The 19,417-nt window shown below is 41.7% G+C and overlaps 3 protein-coding genes across 4 annotated transcripts; 2 read left to right on the forward strand and 1 right to left on the reverse strand.

Annotated features, from left to right (window-relative positions):
• Positions 1 to 1,939: 1,939 nt before the first annotated feature.
• Positions 1,940 to 10,489, forward strand: rab11fip1b (RAB11 family interacting protein 1 (class I) b). 2 transcript variants are annotated; one of them, XM_037266515.1, is made up of 7 exons: positions 1,940 to 2,386; positions 5,537 to 5,958; positions 6,218 to 6,837; positions 6,946 to 8,042; positions 8,600 to 9,184; positions 9,458 to 9,572; positions 9,785 to 10,489. In XM_037266515.1, the coding sequence occupies exons 1-7, from the start codon at positions 2,046 to 2,048 to the stop codon at positions 9,968 to 9,970; spliced, it is 3,366 nt and encodes a 1,121-aa protein (XP_037122410.1). In that variant the 5' UTR covers positions 1,940 to 2,045; the 3' UTR covers positions 9,971 to 10,489. The 2 variants fall into 2 exon arrangements, with proteins under 2 accessions (XP_037122410.1, XP_037122409.1); XM_037266514.1 differs by having other exon boundaries at positions 6,218 to 8,042.
• A 147-nt stretch (positions 10,490 to 10,636) lies between these two features.
• On the forward strand, positions 10,637 to 13,444 carry brf2 (BRF2 RNA polymerase III transcription initiation factor subunit). Its single transcript, XM_037266599.1, has 4 exons — positions 10,637 to 10,888; positions 11,002 to 11,061; positions 11,148 to 11,469; positions 12,037 to 13,444. The coding sequence occupies exons 1-4, from the start codon at positions 10,741 to 10,743 to the stop codon at positions 12,797 to 12,799; spliced, it is 1,293 nt and encodes a 430-aa protein (XP_037122494.1). The 5' UTR covers positions 10,637 to 10,740; the 3' UTR covers positions 12,800 to 13,444.
• A 29-nt stretch (positions 13,445 to 13,473) lies between these two features.
• LOC119131887 (prolactin-releasing peptide receptor-like) lies at positions 13,474 to 15,970 on the reverse strand. The gene is made up of 2 exons (XM_037266694.1): positions 15,556 to 15,970; positions 13,474 to 14,128 (listed from the first exon to the last, which is right to left on the reverse strand). Exons 1-2 carry the CDS (start codon positions 15,963 to 15,965, stop codon positions 13,495 to 13,497), a joined length of 1,044 nt encoding a protein of 347 aa, XP_037122589.1. The 5' UTR covers positions 15,966 to 15,970; the 3' UTR covers positions 13,474 to 13,494.
• Positions 15,971 to 19,417: the final 3,447 nt, after the last annotated feature.

The raw sequence follows: 19,417 nt of genomic DNA on the forward strand, positions 1-19,417 counted from the left end.
TTTTAGCAGCCGGTATCAGTATCAGCATTATTTCAAGGTATCGATAATTGCAATGGATGCCGATACCAATCTCAGTTGCCCTCTTTTACTATTAGTATCCTTTGATTATTAGTAAAGTAGAAATTAGAATAGAAAATTACCATTGCAATTTTACGGATAACTGCTATACTATTAGGATATATAGGTTTTTCTTTAAAATTATCTGCCATTGTTTTTTTGTTTATTTTTATTAAAAGTACCAGTTGTATCAGTACTTATAATAAGTATCAGCGACTACTCAATAATGAAATAATTTTTATGGTTAGATTTGTTTAGCAATAAATGCTAAAGCTAATCTACAACAGCTAACACAGTGCACTGTGTCACGTTGGTGAATTTAAATAACTTTGGAAATGTTCATTATTTGATGCCTGCTCAAATCCAGAGAGGCTTCCAATGCCAGATCCTCCAGCGGGAGCCCTCAGCCCAGGGGGCCCATTGGACACATTGGCCATGTTTCTACAGAACCCCCCACACCCCCATCCCCTCAGCTGGAAGGGGCTTTGTGATAACTCTCGGGAGGGAGCGTTGCTCTTTGCTCACGGGACTGTCATCTGATGTTGACACTCCAGGGACAGAATGGAGCATCTGTATTTTGAAGACATGATATTGAGATAACAAGCTAAGCCGCAGTGCAGAAAGGAATCTCTGTCTTTTAGTCCAAAACTGGAATGGTATCTCTATATTTTTCTAGCCAATTTGATCATAACAAATGTAATGCCGTCATCTTCACTCCTTAATCCAGTTACACAAATTACAATAATTGGGTCGAGTTCCCATGAAATTAAATTCTGCAAAGGCCCAATATAGTCAGTTGTCAAGGAAATTGCACAGCTCTTCTGTAGACCCACCAGGAATATGATAAGCTTCAATATAAAGAGAAAACTCCAAATGCACAAACAAAACCTTCAAACCAACCTTTGATGCTGAGAGTAAAAATGTGATAATAACCATAGAACCATAAATGGAATGAACAATTAATTTAATATCCATTACAGACAAATTAAATTTCTAGATTCCATGTTGAACCTGGAATGACTCATAGCACACACCAGAAATCAGAGGCAGACATCTAGTGGTCATAAAATAGAACATCATCCGTTGAGATGCTTCCAAGGTTTAGTGAAGACTTCAAAATTGACATAGGTGTGAATGCAAGTGCTTGTTCCTTTTTGTGATTAGTCACAGAAATCACCAATACCGGAATGAACACATTTGATTGGTTCACATCTAATAGTTTGTATTGTTTGACGGTGCAGTCAGGAGATGCACTCTTGCATCACTTCAGTAATTGGCTCAAGATTCTATAAATAAGCATCAGGGCTCCAGGAAGGGGACTGGCGACTCAACACATGAAATAACACAGCACAGAATGCACCGTTTGTGTTTCAGGATGGAAATGATTACAATGACATTTCAGTACATCATTTGATTACTCTTCAAACATGTCTCCTTAAATGACTGCATATGAGATTTGCTTCTGTGTGGTACTGCAGAGTGGAAATTGAATTTCTTCTTATTATGAGTCGCTAAAAATACAGACCCCTCCAAAAGTATTGGGACGACTTTGTTGTATACTGAGGAAAGACATTTTGGAGATATAGTCAATGAAAAACTGATCACTTGCACTTTTGTGATCTTTTTTTTTACTTATTCAGAGCAAACAAGTTTTGTTTCATTTTTAATTGGCTGTTTGATCATTTCACAACTGAATCTAAATATATAACATGGAAGTATAATTGTAGTGTCTCGCCTTTGAGAACGTAGAATTAAATACTTAGTTGGATGAGTATTAGTGGTGAGTGACAGCCGTGCTCCATCAATATAAGTAATTTGTTAATCTGGGGGCGGGGCTTCTCTTGAACCCAACCCCCCCCAATCCCATTTTAACCACGCCCACTCCAACCCGTCCTAATGTCCGGCCGGTATCGCACTGTACTTGTGCAACTTTTCCTGGAGCGGCTGGTTGGTCGCATCTCAGCCGCTCTGTAACTTCAACAGCCGCTATGTCGTTTCTGGAGCAACCCTGGTGTCCGACCAGCGTCCAGGTGACCGTCCTCCAAGCCCGCGGCCTCAGGGCGAAGGGCAAAGGCGGCACCAACGACGCGTACGCGCTCATCCAAATGGGCAAAGACAAGTACCAGACCTCCGTGGTGGAGAAGAGCGTGGCGCCCGTGTGGAAGGAGGAAGCCGCTTTCGAGCTGCCGCAGCAGGGCACGGGAGGGGAGCGAGGCACGCTGCACGTCCACGTCCTGCACAGAGCCCTGGTCGGTCCGGACAAGCTGTTGGGTCAGGCCGTCATCGATTTGGGACTGCTCGCTCAGGATAAGAGCCGTAACAAAACTGAGTGAGTACACCAACTTTGAATTGTTTGGTGCCGCTGATTTGGAAGAGGAAGCAAGCGTATCATGCTCATCTTTTTATGTTGTTTTGCATAATTTAAACGACGCCTTTTAAATTGCACTTTTTGTTTTAGCAATCATGGAATAAACTGGTTAAATTTAATTGAAAAGATAGAGATGCATTTGCAATATGCACCGTATACAACCAGACATTTATAATACCGGCCCACAAATAATTCCCCATCTCACTGATGAAGTGCTGCCGCTACAAAGGAAAAGACAATGTCCTGACACGATTAGAAAAAAAAAAATACATTAAAAAGTCGATTTTCATATTGAATGACATCACTTCTGAGATGCTAATCACCCCTGATTGTTAAAATGAGTGAAAATATTTTTGATTCCTTTCCCAAATATTCCTTCATTCAAGGGAGCAACCATTGAATTTATTAAAAGCCAGCTCATTTTCGGAAAATAGTCTTTCCACTTTAAGAGCGAAGCATAGAAAGTGTTGTGTTATGCTAAGCTGCTCGTAAGTAGTTTATTCCGCCACCATGTGACTGCCTGCATACCAGCTTTTTTTCTTACTCACCTTCTTATTACTCTGCTTGAACGTACTTACCACCACAACCTTCTCCCATCATCATCGTAGTGCCTGAAATGTTTTTTTTTTTTTTTTTTTTTGGGTGATCTGTTTGCAAGTATGTCAAACACTCCTTGCCTGCGAGGTTTTACATCGGTCCAAGGCCTCGCATTCCTAGCTGCTTTATCAGTAAAAAATAAACATTGGATGACCCGCAAGGTCATTTTTGACAAAAACAGCACTGCTGTAAAGGTTGTTATAATTCAACATGATTTCAAAGATAGCCTAATAATAGCCACGTCATGTTGTGTTTATAGTAACTTGGCTTACTTGATCAATAAAGTAATGTAACCAAAAGATGGACTTTGACATGAAGTAATTAAATGGACTGTGCTTGCTATCAGTTTTATTACCTCCACCAAGTCGGTTGTTTTGATTAGTTTGGGTGCAACTTCCTGTTTTATTTAATCAATTTATTTTCCCTTCAATATTAAAAAAAAAATGCCTTGCTGACTGTTTTTGTAGAGGTCATCAGTGGTTAAGACTTGGTCGAGTTTAACTCTGGATGGGCCTTGCAGAGCCAGGAAAATCATTTTCAAATGTTGACTGTGTGGTTTCAGCTATGTGAAACATACTAGCAATGTGGCTCAGCTTGGGATGTGAAAGGAATTTAGCAATTTTGAGGGAGGCACCAGGAGAGAGACGTTCTCTTAGAGGACACATTATGGAAAATTGACTGCTTGCATGTAAATACTTGGCTCTCTGGTGTGCCTTGCTCGTGTATATGCGAAATTACACAAACTTAAAATGTGCCTATGAGCAAGCTGTTGTGAATTTGGCAGAGTTGTGTGAATTCTTTATGTCTGCCAATGTCTGATGCTTACAATAATATTAAATATGCTGTTGGGAGTGAAATGTCTATCTTGTTTCTAATGAACACTTAGGTCCAATACGCTACTGTAGTTAAATGTTAGTCATAACGGGTGGGACTTGTTCCAGAAATAAACATGGCTTAAAAGTTGTTTTGGGTGTGCGCTAATGTGCATCATTAGCCTAAAGAGCATATCAGTCCTCCCAAGTTATGTTTTCTCCAGCTCCACCCTGCCTCCAAAACCTTTACTGGACACACTGATGGCCTGCTCTGATAAGCTCCATTCACTTTTGCTACATGGACACTTATCACTGCTTAGCTGACTCTTCTCCCGCTCGCACAGCTGTGTGTGCTGTGATAAGAGGTCTCCGCCAGAGCGGCCATTGTTCTTATCAGGACTACATGCTGCACAGGGAAGGATGTGTGTGTGTGTGTGTGCGAGCAGAAAAAGGAGAATGCTTGTTGACTAGGTTGAGTCATGAGCCTCCACTTTGCACTCAAGTGTCAGATGAGTCGGCTTGAAGCCATCTTTGCCACCCGGGCTTGAAGTGAAGACTTCCCTGACTTTTTCTTTTTTTTTTTTGTGTAACTTCCTTTGTGTTGCAATTGGAAGTCAGGTACTTCTCTTTTTTTTTTTTTTTTTTAACTTGTCCTCATGTTAGTTTTCTATCAATGAAAGGAGGTCAGTTAGTATTTCTTCAGTATATTGGAACAGTAAGCATTTGTATAATTTGTTTTAATAACAAATCGTATCGCAAATGCTGGTTTAACTCCTGACCATTTTTTCTTTCTTAAATAAAATGCAGGTATTGTTTTACTGGAATTTATTTTGATTAAAAAAAAAAAAATACAGCTTATAAAATTCTTGCAGTGTTATTAATATGGTGACATGTAATACATGATCATTTGAGCCACAGCTGTTAGTTTTTAAGATTACTTTATTTAGTACTCAAGACTGGCCTGCAGCACCAAAATACCAGAGAGAACCCCTGCATAGACACACACACACACAAAACGCCTTCTCATTTCCCCAGGAATCCAGATTTCAGTTGGAGTTGTTTTTTCAGATTTATGCTTGATAAGCACTTTTAATGCTGACTCTGTTGCTTTGTGATTTGTTTCCCTCCCATCCCGAGACCCCCCTCAGAACCAGCAGTCTTACTGTTGTCTTGTCATGTGAGACTTTTTTTTTTTTACATAGAAAAGCTTTAGATTGATTTCAGAAATTGTAGAATGCTGCACAAAGTGCTTAAATGCAAACTTAACAATCAAAGCATTCATTCAAACTCTCCATGGTTGGTGCAGTCAAACGACTGCTCACTTTTAGTTCCTAGTTGAGAACTTTCCTATGAAGTCACTTTCCATTTGCCATTAAAAAAAAACAAAAAACAAAAACTGGAAAAAGTAAAAAACTGTCATACTGTGTACATTTTGTTTCCCTAATTTTGGCCTTATACAACTACTTGCTCTGATGACAAAATAACTTTCAAAGATCGAACATCCAAATCTCAGAGTGGAATATAAGACCTTCGATCTTGAGTCTATATGACATCATATACAATAATTTTGCTACTAAAGCTTTGCCATGTCATTTAAAGGCGTGACATTTACACTCGGCCCTAAATTCAATCCCCTACTTCTGTGTTATTGAGACCTTCAAGCTTTTTTGGTCCAACGTTCTTTTGGTATTTCTACACACAGGTGGTTCAAGTTACTGGACAAGAGCGGCAAGTCGGATAAAGACCGAGGCGAGGTGCTGGTGGACATCCAGTTCATGAGGAACAACATGACGGCCAGCATGTTCGACCTCACCGCCGTGGGCAAGCCTCGATCCCGTCTGGGCAAGCTCAAGGACAAAGTCCGGGGCAAGAAAAAAGAACCGGATGCGGTGGCGTTGTCGTTCAGGCAGGTCCTCACTGACAGCGAGGAAGATGAAGAGGAGAGCGTGGCTGGCGGAGCAGGTGCGGGCGAAGAGAAGAAGAAGAAAGCTAAACTCAAATCTTTGTTTTCGCACAAGTCCAACTTGCAGAGGAACATGTCACAGTCCATGTCCGTCCTGCCTGCCAAGAACTCCTCACTGAGCGGCAGCTTATCATCTGGGCTCAATGTGGATGCCTCAGAAGGTCAGTGGGAACATTTTCATGGATTATTTGACTTCTCTTTACAGTTTAGCAAAGGAAATGGTGAAAATTAAATGAATGATTTGGATTAAGCTAGAATGAAAAATAATTGTAAAGTGTTTGCTCAGTCCACGTGCTAGCATGCTACTTCCCTTGCTACCTAGTTTGATTCCATTGTGACTTCAAACAATGAAACAGGGAAGAAAACAAAATGAAACCAATTTTGTTAATATTTGACAAATTCCATTTATGCCTTTTACAGGTAAGAAGAAGTTCAAGTTCATGAAACACAAACGCTCCGGCAGCTCGGACAATAAAGAGGCGTCTCAGAAACGTGCCGCTGTGGAAAAGAGCAACCTTTGCATCAATGGCAGTCACGTTTACTGCGAGGAACCGCTGCCTCGCACCACGCGAATCGGATCCAACTTCAGTCTGACCAGCTCGGGACACGGATCCATGGAAGATGTTCCGGAAAGCTCCCCGCCGCCCGTCGAATCGCTTCCTGTGATAAGGCAGTACACACCCTGGGAGGAGGAGGAGGAGGAGGAGGAAGAAATGAGGAACGAGGAAGTGGACAACAAGGAGGAGATGAAAAGGGGAAAAGAGCATGCGGAGAAAGAGAAGGAGCAGGAGAGGAGAAGACGAGAAGAAGAGGAGAGGGAAAGAGATGAAGAAAAGGCCAGAAACGAGCAAGAAGAGGAAGCAAGAAGACAAGAAATGGAGAAGAGACGGGATAAAGAAGAAGAGAGGAAAAAGGAAGAGGAGAGAATGAGACGAGAAGAACTGGAAAGATTAGAAGAGGAACGGATGAGACGAGAGGAAGAGGAGAGGGTCAGAAGAGAAGAACTGGAAAGGTTAGAAGAGGAAAAGATGAGACGAGAGGAAGAGGAGAGGATGAGACGAGAAGAACTGGAAAGGTTAGAAGAGGAAAAGATGAGACGAGAGGAAGAGGAGAGGATGAGCCGAGAAGAACTGGAAAGGTTAGAAGAGGAAGAGGAGAGGATAAGAAGAGACGAGCAAAAACAGTTAGAGGAAAAAAGAAGGGAGGAAGAAGAGGAGAGGCTGAGAAGACAAGAACTGGAAAGGTTAGAAGAGGAGAAGTTGAGACGGGAGGAGGAAGAGAGGAAAAGAGAGGAAGAGGAGGAAGAGGAGAGGGTCAGAAGAGAAGAAGAGCAGGAACGGTTAGAAGAAGAAAAGCGACGGGAGGAGGAAGAGGAGAGGCTGAGAAGACAAGAACTGGAAAGGTTAGAGGAGAAGTTGAGATGGGAGGAAGAAGAGAGGAAAAGAGAGGAAGAGGAGAGGATCAGAAGAGAAGAAGAGCAGGAACGGTTAACGGAGCAAAAGAGACAAGAAGAAGAGAAGCTGAGAAGACAAGAACTGGAAAGATTAGAAGAGGAGAAGCTGAAATGGGAGGAAGAACAGCGCAAACGGGATGAAGAGAAGGCAAGAGAGGAGAGAATGAGGAGACAAGAAGAACAAGAACGATTAGCTGAGGAGCATCAGAGACTTGAAGAAGAGAGGGAAAGGAATGAAGAGAAGGCGAGAAAGGAAGAAGAGGAGAAAATCAGGCTGGAGGAGGAGGCCTTCCAAGAGAAAATTCGAAAGGAGGATGAGGAGCGTGCAAGACGACGAGAAGAACAAGAGGAGCAACGTAGACTCGAAGAGAGAAGGGAAGAAGAGAAGGCGAGAGAGGAGGAAGAGGAGCGAGTGAGGAGACAGAGAGAAGAGCAGGAACGGTTGGAGGAGGAAAGAAGGGAGGAAGAGCAGAAAATGATGGAGGAGGAAGCTCGAGAAGCCAAAAGAAAGGAGGAAGAGCAAAAGAGAAAACTTGCTGAAGAAGAGGAACGCCAAAGGGTTGAGGACGCGAGGAGGGAAGAAGAGCAGAAAAAGTTGGAGGAGGAAGAAAAGGAGGAGCAAGAAAGGCGATGGAAGGATGAAGAAGAAGAGAAAAGGAGGGATGACGCAAAGAGGGATGTTGACAATCCACAAGTGAATTCCTCCAATCCGTTTGAAGAAGAAGTTTCGAATCATCCCTTTGAGGACAACAACGCACCTTCTAGGTCAGACCCAACCATCGTCACCCAAAGGTCAGTGCTTCCATGACGACACATTGACCAATCCAAACATCTCTTTTCCCTTCACAGTACTTCAAACTATACACACTTTGTCAATCAATAACCTACAATTAAATGTAGTTCGATCGAATTGGATCGAACCAAGGCGATGTTCTTCCAAGTAGGAACTTGAAGACATAAGTAGTTGGCGCTAGATGAAAAAGATATTCAAGGTCAGAGTCATTTAAATGCGCGAAGGAGTGACTTCCTCGTCTGGGTTACCTTTGCCGTCGCCATGGCAACACACTCGGTGCGTAACCCAAGCCTGACGGCTTCGTGCAAATTGCATGGCTTGCGGTGGCATCGTCGTCCGTCTTTCGCCTTGACCTCATTAACTTGGCTGTTACGTCAACAAGGAACGACTCGAGTGAAGGTATTTTAATTTCACCTTAATTTATGCTCACTTTTATTTTCATACAGGCCTAAAGTGAGGTTTGGTCAAATTTAATGCGGAGGGGAAAATGATCGTATTCGCTTGAGTCAATCCGTCCCAATACTTATGCTCACCTAAATGTGCTTCTCTTAACCAGTTTGCAACAGCCTGAGACCTCAACCACAATCGATCAACGCGAGAAGCGACCAGCGCCTCAGCCGCCCGGAAGAACTGAAACTTCACCGATTACCGAGCAGGTCAAAGACAAGGAGGTGAAAACCGCCAGTGTTTCTCCCCAGCGCTCGGTGCAGACCATCCCTCCTCGAAGTCGATCTCCCACAGATGCGCAAAAACATAAACGCCCAGCACCGTCAATACCGAGCACCGAGTCCAAGCCAGAAGCGAACAGCTTGAATCCATTTGATGATGACGACGATGATGGGATCGAGTATGCTGCGCAAGCTCACGTCTCCTCTTCGGTGTCATGGCCGCCGCCCGTGTCCCAAACTCCCGATCCAGACGCCAAAGTCAAATCTTGTAAAGTGGCCCGTGCCCCTGCACCTCCCGCCAAGACGGCTGCTGTATCAAGCACGCAAAGTAACACTTTACCCGATGATGCTAAAACCCAAGCACAGACTTTGGCGCACCGGGAGAGTTTGCCGAAAGAACCCAAGCCGAGCACGCCGCAGCACGGGCGGGATGTAGGCGGGAAGAAAGAAGCGCCTCCACCACCGTCACGCAGGTGAGTTTGCGAACGCACGGACGGAGAAGCTTGTCAGCTATGAAGATCCCTGCTGATCTCCATTCTTTTTTTTTTTTTACATGTTAAAATTGTAAATCAATCAAAAATAAACAAATAGCAAATAAATAAATAAAATAAATAAATAGATAAAATAAGTAAATAGATAGAGATTAAATAAATAAATAAATAAACAGTGTATATATAATATATATTGCCGTTTATAAGTAATAAATATTGTTCTTGATTGTCATTGTTTATTTTTGTCCATTGCAGACTACATCCTGTGAAACCGCTCAGTGCACAAGAACAACATCCTGTCGTCACGGAGGTCCAAGGAGACAAAAAGAAAATGGTGGGAAATGTTGGTCAAGTTGAGGAGAACACAAAGGTAGCTCCCATTTCATACTATAGGAGACATAATTGTTTTGCCACAATTTAAATGAAAGTATTTGGGGACGTTCTTCTGGTAAAACACTTGAAAAATAAGATTTACAGCATACATGCTCACCCCCTCCCTGTCCAGGTTGCAAATAAATGACGTAACTTCTGAAATGGAATTTCAAATGGATTGATTTAGTTTCGTTGGCAATCCCATTGTAGGTGAAAGTCGGGCCCTACTCGATGCTCACCCGGGAAGAACTCATCTCTCTGGTGGTAAAGCAGGAGACGCAGCTTCAGAACAAGGACCGAAAGATTGCCCAGCTGGAGCAGTACATCGACAACTTACTCGTGCGCGTCATGGATGAACAACCGAGCATTCTCTTGTCTATGAAAAAAGTCGTCTAGGTGGGTTTGGCTTTTTTTGCCTACTTTTCTCTGCATTTCAAAGATATTTAGCTGAAATTAGACAGTTCTTTGTTACAATTGAGCAGTTATTGACTGTCTTAAACTGTTAAATGTTGCCAACATAATTCCTATCTTAAGAGCAGAAATTGCTTCTGTCCATCATCTTTTGTAAATGTTTACCTTTTTGATGGTTCTAGTTCCGCATTTGTTACATATACACGTCTTCTTGCACTGATTAAATGTTTACATGATCCAAAAAAAAAGCACTTTACTGAGCTTGCGTTAGAATCTCAACACTGATTGCAATGTACTGTTGTAAAGTATTAACATATCTGAGACCAAAACAAAATGCCAAATTAAGTGCTGTTTTTCCTCTTTCCTAATTCTCACGCGTGTGTGGATGCTTTGTCTATTTTCAAACTGTACAAAAAAAATTGTTGTTTGTATTTACTGTACAAGAATATTGAATCATTTTTAGTTCCCAAAATTGTTACAAGAATAAAGTATTTGCGATAATCAGTCTGGTTCTCTTTATATTGAATATAATCTGGGGTTTTAAAAAGCCCTCGTGATGATAAGAGGTTCGGATGATGAATGTAGTGACGTTTGCACAGTTTTCCTTATGAAGGCGGAACCATTGCCGTTTAACGTTGTTTCTACCCGGAACTATTTTGATCCCTACATTTAGCCTGCTCCAGTGTTTCCAAACCGATTTTTCCGGTGTGTTTTGTGAGAATATATTAATTTATCGCGGCGGTAAGTGACACGACATGCCTGCACCGGGTTTAAAATGTCCCCGCTGCGGCTCGCCCAACATTGTAGAGGACGATCATCACACTCAGCGCCAGAATGTCTGCGTGGACTGTGGTGCTGTGGTGTCAGAGGGGGCTCTCACCCACGATGTTTTCGAAGGCTCAGGTAAAAAAAAAAAAATCCTTTTATATCGCTACCTGTTTTGTTTGATGGTGTTTCCATACAATACGTTTCATGTGTTGTTCATTACGGCCATGTGATGCAAACTTACTTTTCAGATGTCAGCTACAGCCGAACAACAGCTGTCGCTAAAAAGCCATGTTTAAACCAGATAAAAGGTGAGCTTCTTTGTTACTCGATTATCGTAAGGTGTTTACTGTGTACCCCACTTTGAAATGTTCTTTTACTTTTCAAACCCATGCAGGCCAGCAGCAACTAAAAGCCCTCTGCAGAGTCCTACGGGCCAACAATGAAATCGAGACCTTGTCAAGCACGTATTTCGCGCAGGCTTACGAGCACGAAAGCTTCCTGAAAGTCAGCCTGCAGAAAAAGGAATGCCTGGCCGGCTGCTGCGTGCTGGTGAGCTGCAGGCAGCTCAACTGGCCCGTCACCATGGGCACCATCGCATGTTTGATGGAGGCAGACATTGTGATGATGGGCGCCGTCTACCAAGAAATGATGAAGGTTCTCAAGGTGGAGGCACCACTGATCAACGTCAGCGATGTGATGGAGGCTCATTGTCAAGAGTAAGCATGCATTTTTGTCTGACAGTGTTTCCTAAACTTTATTCACGGCAGTTACGCGGAGGAACATAACCTGTGATGAAATGTCTCATACTCTGGGCTCAGCAATAACATTATATTGCGCTAAAGTATTTGTGCGACTAACTTTGGTTGAACAAGGGATGCATGTCAAACTTTGTGGATAAGGAGCCATTGAAGACCCGATTGGCTGAGTGCAATTGAAATTCAGTTTTCCTCCACATTTCCATTTTACGCAATCACCTCTGGTCACTTGCAAGTATGCTCAGCCCTGGGTAAGTGGTTTTATTCGTTTGTCGTTTTTACATGTTGAAATGTTAAGTCAACCATTGCTTGTATAGCTAATTGGTGTTACGTGATGCTGCATATGTAAATTGCTAATAACAGAAAGCATCCTAAAATTCGAATGTGTTCAAGTGCTCAGCCTTCACCTAATCTAATTAATTGAACATGCATTTAATTTAATTCAGGACTCATCCTTATGATTCCATTCTGATTATAGACAAATTATGTGTTGTGTTTGGTACAATACTATGTCATTATTTCCCCCAGGTACAAAATTAGCTCCCTCGATGTGCATGAAGACCTTGCCGAGGACCACAAGGACTTAAACAAACGAGCCTTGGCCCTGGTAGAGCTGGCCTCCGACTCCTGGATCCTGACCGGCCGCAAGCCCGTCCCCTTAATGATGGCGACGGTCTACTTGGCCTGGCAGTCCCTAAACCCCAATCACGTTCGCATCAAAGTGTCACTGGAGAAGTTCTGTCTCATTGCCAAAATGAAAAAGAACCGGGTCGCCGCCAAGAGAGTGGGTGAGCTCAAGGAGGTGCTTTGCAAACTGGGGAAGGAGATCCCTTGGGTGACGGATCCGGTGACGTCGGACAATGTGGTTAAGCACGTGGAAGATATCGTAAAGAACAGATTTGCTCTACTACGGAGGGCTATGAGGAGCCATGAGGAAGCCTTAAACCAACTCTGCTGCGAAGAAGCAAATCCTTCTGAACCTGAAGATCAGACTCCACATGCAACCACTCGAAATTCTAAGGAGGCTAAAGAGACAGGAGAGGATACAGAGTCCAAGAGTAATCAAGAACCAGAACCCAACTGGGGGAAGAGAATGCTTTTCGCACCACCCTGTGTGATTCACCCTAAAAGACGGAGAATGGCGCTAGAAGGGCTTAAAGATGTGACGGGTGATGAGGAGATCTCGGACAGCGAGATTGAGTCTTATATTCGCACCCCGCGGGAGGCCAGGGAATTTGCGGAGATGCAGAAGGCTTGGGGATCACAAAATGAGGAGGCCAAATGTGAATAATGAGGACTGGAGCTACTGGACTTCTGCAATTATGCACTCAAAAGGACACTCTTTTTTTCTTTTTTTTTTTTTTATATCATTTTCCTTAATTGATCAAGACTGTAAACGTTTTGTTTAGTAGAATTTTTATTAAAAAACACACACAGAGTAGTGATGTGTACAAATTCATTTTAATGTCAATCACACAACATAGCTCCCATTGTCATAATGCATTCATTTTATTCATGACAGTCACAAAGAAATCAAAATTATACAGTTATAATTTACACAAAATAAACAAATCAATACAACAGAACACATCACAAATTATTCGCAATAATACAATCTACGGATGTTGAATATTTTTATAATCAATTATTCTATCGCATCGATCAATCAAATAAAATTGTATGTAGCATACAAATAAATTGCCCCATTTACTGTTAATGATTAATAACTAAATGACAACAAAACAATATGGCGCAAGAGGTGATTAATGGTGGTCTCATGACTTGACTAATTAAGGAATGCTGAAGTAAGTAACTTGATTTCTGTGCAGGTCCGTTGTCGTGGAACTGTACACTATCCTGAGTTTGGCGCAGGCAGAAGCTGGGAATTGAGTGTGAATGCTTGTCCGTCTCCAAATGTGAATCACTAATGACCTTTTAAAAATGGATGATGATGGATGGATTCGCTTGTCTTCCTCATCACGGGACTTATAAAACCACGGCGGCGGCGCAGCGGTTAACCGGCGCTCCGACGCGGCTTCGGCATTTGAGCATCTTCCTCAGCTCGCCGCGGAATCGGTCGTGCAGCCACGCGTAGAGGAAAGGGTTGCAGCAGGATGAGCTCATGGCGCACAGGTGGCAAAGCAGCTGGATAAGCAAGAAGAAGCGTTTGTTAATGAGACGGATGTCGATGTCTCGAAGCATGTTGAAGACATGAATAGGGAGCCAGCAGAGAGCAAAGGCGGACACCAAGAGGGCCACCAAGCGGAAGATCTTCCTCTTCCGGGCTTGTTGGGCGCTGGCCTTCTCTTGGGTCCGGTGGCCTGGCGCCACGCACTTTTTTAACTTGACCGTGATGCACAAGTAAGAGAGAAAAACGGCAGACAGGGGCAGGACGTAGGTGAGCAGCAGGGTGGTGTAAGCGTAGGCCCGTCGCTCCTTCTCACGGCCCAGCCAGAACTCCTCGCAGATGGTGAAGCCTTCGTCTTTAAACTCCACGTGATAGGTGTGGCTCACCGCCGGGGTGACAAGGCCGCAGGATATTAGCCAGATCCCGGCGAGGACGCACACACAGGTGGCCACGGAGGTACGCTTCTTCAGGGGGTGCACCGTGGCGTAATATCTGCAATTTTGGAAAAAAGACATTTAATTATAGATTGTTTCAATGCTCCACCTACAAATTGATATTTTGTCAAACTCGGAATTGTGGCCAAATTAAATCAAAAACTGGAATGGATTTATTTTTGTTTTTACCTGAGAGGTTCCACTCTGAAAGAATAATTTCTGCATGCATAACCGGTTGGGTTTTTAATTAGGGCTAAAAATATACAAAGGTTTGTGTGAAATCGCATTGAGCTCACACTGTGATTTAAATCCCCAGGCAATTTAGAGGATTGCCCAATTTGTCGAAATATGCATATGCCAAGGACAAAAGCCGGGCGTGTTTAAAATGTGTAATTAGAGGAGGCGAACATCATGTAGCTCAGATGAATAGCGCTGACAAGTTCTTTTGAAAAGAAAGAAATATTTTTTTTTCCTAATGGTGTTAAAGAGCTGCGACTGTGCTCAATAGAAGTATATTATCAACGGCGAGCCAAACAGTGCAAATGCATTTGTAGCGGTAATGGATTTTCACTTCACAGAACATTAAGGACACAAGGTTAAAAAAAGAAACGTGCGTTGTAACATCACTGGAATCAACATCATACTGCAGAAAACAGGAAGCTTCACCATTTAAAAAAAAAAAAAAAAAAAAAAAAAAGATTGATTTTTTTTTTTTTTCCTTCCATTGAACTTTGTTGATGGTGATAGAAATGCTTATTGGTCAACCTTATACATTGTATAAAATACATTTTGGGGCATCTATAATCAAAATTTATTATTTGTAGGCGATGAATTAGAGGAAAATGTGAATTTTGGTTTTGCAAATAAACCATGACAGGACTTTGATACTATGTTGCTTGTTTTGACTGGTTATTACGTTACACATAGGAGATGATAAAGTAAGGTATGTTTGGAAGGGAGAAAGAAATTGAAATATTTCTGGAATTAACAAAAGAACTGCAAATGATCGCGATCTCCTGATCTCAGTATTCCTTAACGTAAATCATCTTCTTAGTTGTTTCCTTTTCATGAAGACTTGATACGCAGTGAATACTGACAATACTGCATATTTATTATTCACTTAAACTTTTCGACCATAGGTCTCAAACTCAAGGCCCGGGGCCAGATACGGCCCGCCACATTCTTTTATGTGGCCCGTGTCTTCACTTTTAAAAAATTTCTAGGAATTTTTAGTACCATTCATCTTTTTAAAATATTTTATTTGTTTAAGTTTTTGCTCGTCTCGGATTTCAAAACTAATTCTTCATCAGTTTGTTGTGTAGCCTATACTGACAGTCATAACGGCCCTCTGAAGGAAACTATGACTACGATGCGGCCCGTGACAAAAATGAGTTTGACACCCCTGATTTAGACCCCATTACTGTCATGCAGACACAAATTCCAAACAGAGCTTCTCATCTGAAGCCAAAGACCGTCGACTCCCACCTGTCCACAGCTATGGCGGTGAGCGTGAAGACCGAAACGTAGACGGTGACCGGCTGGATGAGGTACACCAAGTAACACATGAAGCGACCGAAGACCCAACCACGGGGGTTGAAGGCGTACGCCAGGGTGAAGGGCACGCAGGTCACGCACATGAGCATGTCAGAGAAGGCCAAGTTGCCGATGAAAAAATTGGTGACGTTGTGCATCTTGCGCGCTCGGCAGATGACGTAGAGGAGCAGGTAGTTGCCGAAGACGCCCACCGCCACTACCAGAGCGTAGCACGGGATGATCAGGGGCTTGAACGTCTGCAGCAAGGCCACGTCAGCAAACTGCGAGCTGCAGTTGCTGGAGTTGTCATGCACGGCCACCTTGTAAATGTCTCTCTGCGTGTTGCTGCCATTCATCTCCATGGTGGCAAAGCCGTCACCGTCCTGAAAAGATGCGGGGGGTATGTTTCTTGAAGGAAACATCAAATATAAAAGGTCATGAATGAATCTTGCTAGTTAGAGGGAAACACCTCAAATGGTCCAAAAGACACTTTTAATAATACAAAATGAAAAATTAGTCATGCTTTTAACAATGACTTCCTGAAGATAGGAGTCGTTCTCTAAAACGTGGAATTGGAAAATGTCAGCTTAAGTTCAGTCAATTATGTTGAAAATGTTAAAGCATTCGAGTGGAGAAAAGCATCAACCTTGCAAAGTTGATGTCATACTTTATGGAATCAAAGGTAAATGTTGATGTTGTACATTGTTGTACCTCGGAAGAATTTTTTGTATATATATATATATACGTATGTATACACACACACACACACACACACACACACACACACACACATGTTTTTGCTTATTTTCTTAAATAGTTGTTTTTTAGTGCCTAGTAAGAACCAAAATCAATGTGTTATTGTTTTTTTTTACCATCCTTAAAATGCATATATAAATGAACGACGAGAGATGTTCCACAACAAATGCAACGTTTATAAAAATGTGAAGATAAAGTAACCTTTTAATACATAAAAAAAAAAAAACATGAATCTATTTTAAATCTCAGACAATGCAATTGTTACCATGACGAAGAGCTTGAGGTCAAAACGGAAGTAAATGCACAGTATCGGCAATCTTACTTGCTTATATTTAGCAATTTTAAAATGTGTATATATATATATATATATATATTTACATACTCACTGTTTGTATATTATATTTACTGTATATGTGATATATATACAAATTCAAGCGTTGGCCTGCTTTTACATAGAATAACATTTTGATATAAATAACAAACTGATTCTTTCAAACTGGACAATCAAACTGAAATAGTCTTTCCATTGACCAATGCGTATTATTTTGAACCTTATAGAAGTACTATCAGGATATTAGCACCCGTAAAAAATGAAGCTCTGCAACTTACCTGTGATGAGTTCAACTCTAAGTGCAGATAATCACTGCGCGTCGTTTCTGCCTCCGATCACACCGAGTGAGCTTGTAGAAGGAACTGCTGGAGAGGAGGAGGAGAGAAGGAAGGGAGTCTATGGGAATGACAGCTAGCCAATAAAATGACAGATCTCCTTTGAAGATTCATGAGACGGCCTGACGTTGATCTTGAACTCTTTGGTTGGTTGACAGCGTTACCGATGAGTGATGCAGCGGTTGCCGTCCAACTGCTGGCTGGCAAATATTGCCAACTGGTGCCAGCTTTTATAAATATATTTTTTGAAATATCAAAAAATGTATACATATATAATGTATATAAATTAACTACAACTAATCATGAAACAGACCAATTAAATTGAATTAAATCTAAAAATGAATTAATGAGACAATATACAAAAATTATACAAAATCATTAAAATCATGAAAATAATCCATAGATAAGCCGCACTGGACTATAACTCAAAAAGTAGCGGCTTATAGTCCGGAAAATACGGTATATTAACCACATCTAATGAAGTCCAACATCATGTCTTCATTATTTGCACCTTTCTTCCCTCACCGCATGAATCTTGGAACTCATTCAGTCCCCCTGACGGTTTTCAAAATCACATTCATGGCCGGGATTCGTGCATCGTCGGTCACAGCTAAAAAAAACAAAATAGCTTGAACTCATCCACCTTTCTTCCATAATGACAAATATTCACATTCATAGTCACAGTCATGCTTGTGGTCTTTTATGACCCTAAGGCTGCAGCCGGGAATCGGGCCCGGACTCTCAGAACCGTAAGGTAGGTGTGCTCATGAGTCTTGTGCGTTTTTAATACTTATCTGATTGTGTTTTTATGGAATTTTATAAATAATATTGGCCGACGGTCGGTTGACCCTTTGTTCACTCTGTAATTTCACTTTCCATTCGAAATTCCAAAAGGGTTAAATGAGCTATTGTGCTGTGATCAACGAACATGCACTTCACTTCACAAAATGAATGAATGACATTGCTCTTCTGCTTTCTCCACACCAACTTCTTTCTTTTCTTCCAGTGGGCTGAAAAATGACAGAATAGGTGAAGATTGTCTCATTGTACTCTCCAACTTGAGGTAAATGAGCCACGTACGCACAAAAGAATTATAGAACAAGGCACGAGGGAAAATGTGTTGATATTGATTTAGGTCAATGAGTTCACCTGATTTCTTTTTTGAAATGAGTCAAGATTAAAAATAAATCACTATTGATTTCAAATATTTAATTTGATTTAAAATAAAATAATCCAAAATAAAATAAAAGTACATGAAATAAAATAAAAAAATAAAATTAAATTAAATAAATGCAGATTGACACAGACATGTCACGGCACATTACAATTCTGGTTTTGAGATTATCATTACACTTGTGACACTTTTCCCTTTTATCGAAATATATATCTTATATATGCATGCATGTCACACACTCTGACTTTTGTTCCAAATGTTCTCTGCAGCTTTCATCTTTTGCTGTTCCTCCTCACATCGAGTCGCCGGCACACTCTGTACACATCGCCTTAAGGCCCCCAACAAAGATTTACATTAACCACATCTTCTGAAGTGCAACATCATGCGTCGTTCATATTTGTCACCTTCCCCTCCCACTGCATGCAGAATACAACCTATTCAGTTTCCTGCAGTGTTTTGAAAATGACATGCAGCTCAAGACAAGACATGTCATGATGGAAGGTGAAAGAGATAGATTGAACCAACCCATCCATCCATTCATTCTCACCTATCCTCATTCGGAACGTGGGCAAGCTGGAGCTGACTTTAAGTGAGAGGTGGGGTACGCTCTGAAGCAGAGGTGTCAAACTCATTTTTGTCATGAGCTGCATCGTCATAGTCTCCCTTGGAGGGCCATTATGACTGTCAATGCTTTATATACAGTATAGGTTACACAACAAACTAGATAACTAGTAAAAACTGTTCAAATATTTTAAAAAGGTGAATTTCTATTTTTTAAAGGTGAAGACAGTTTGTAATTTTTAGTGTTGACACATGAAGTCGATGCACAATTTGTCTTCGCGGGCCACATAAAATGATAGGGCGGGCCGTATTCGGCCCCCGGGCCTCGAGTTTGACACCAATGCTCTGGAGAGACAAACAAGCATTCACAGTAACATTCACACTACTTTGTTAAACCTGATGAGTTAGTTCAACTCAAATGCTTTGAAGAAACCGATCCAGAGTTGAATACACACATTTATAAAATAAATTCAGGAGAAGCTGGGCATTCATTATCTTGCTTAACATTTGGATATGGTCACAAGGGCTGAATGTTGAACCCACAACCTTTTGCGTTGAGATTTGACCTTTTCACCTTAGCCATGCCATCCTGCTGGAGTTGTTAATTTGTGTGAGGACTTGTGAAAATTGCAATGCGTCCTATACACGCATCACCAC

The sequence above is a fragment of the Syngnathus acus genome, chromosome 12 (assembly GCF_901709675.1).
Source record: "Syngnathus acus chromosome 12, fSynAcu1.2, whole genome shotgun sequence".
Classification (NCBI taxonomy): domain Eukaryota; kingdom Metazoa; phylum Chordata; class Actinopteri; order Syngnathiformes; family Syngnathidae; genus Syngnathus; species Syngnathus acus.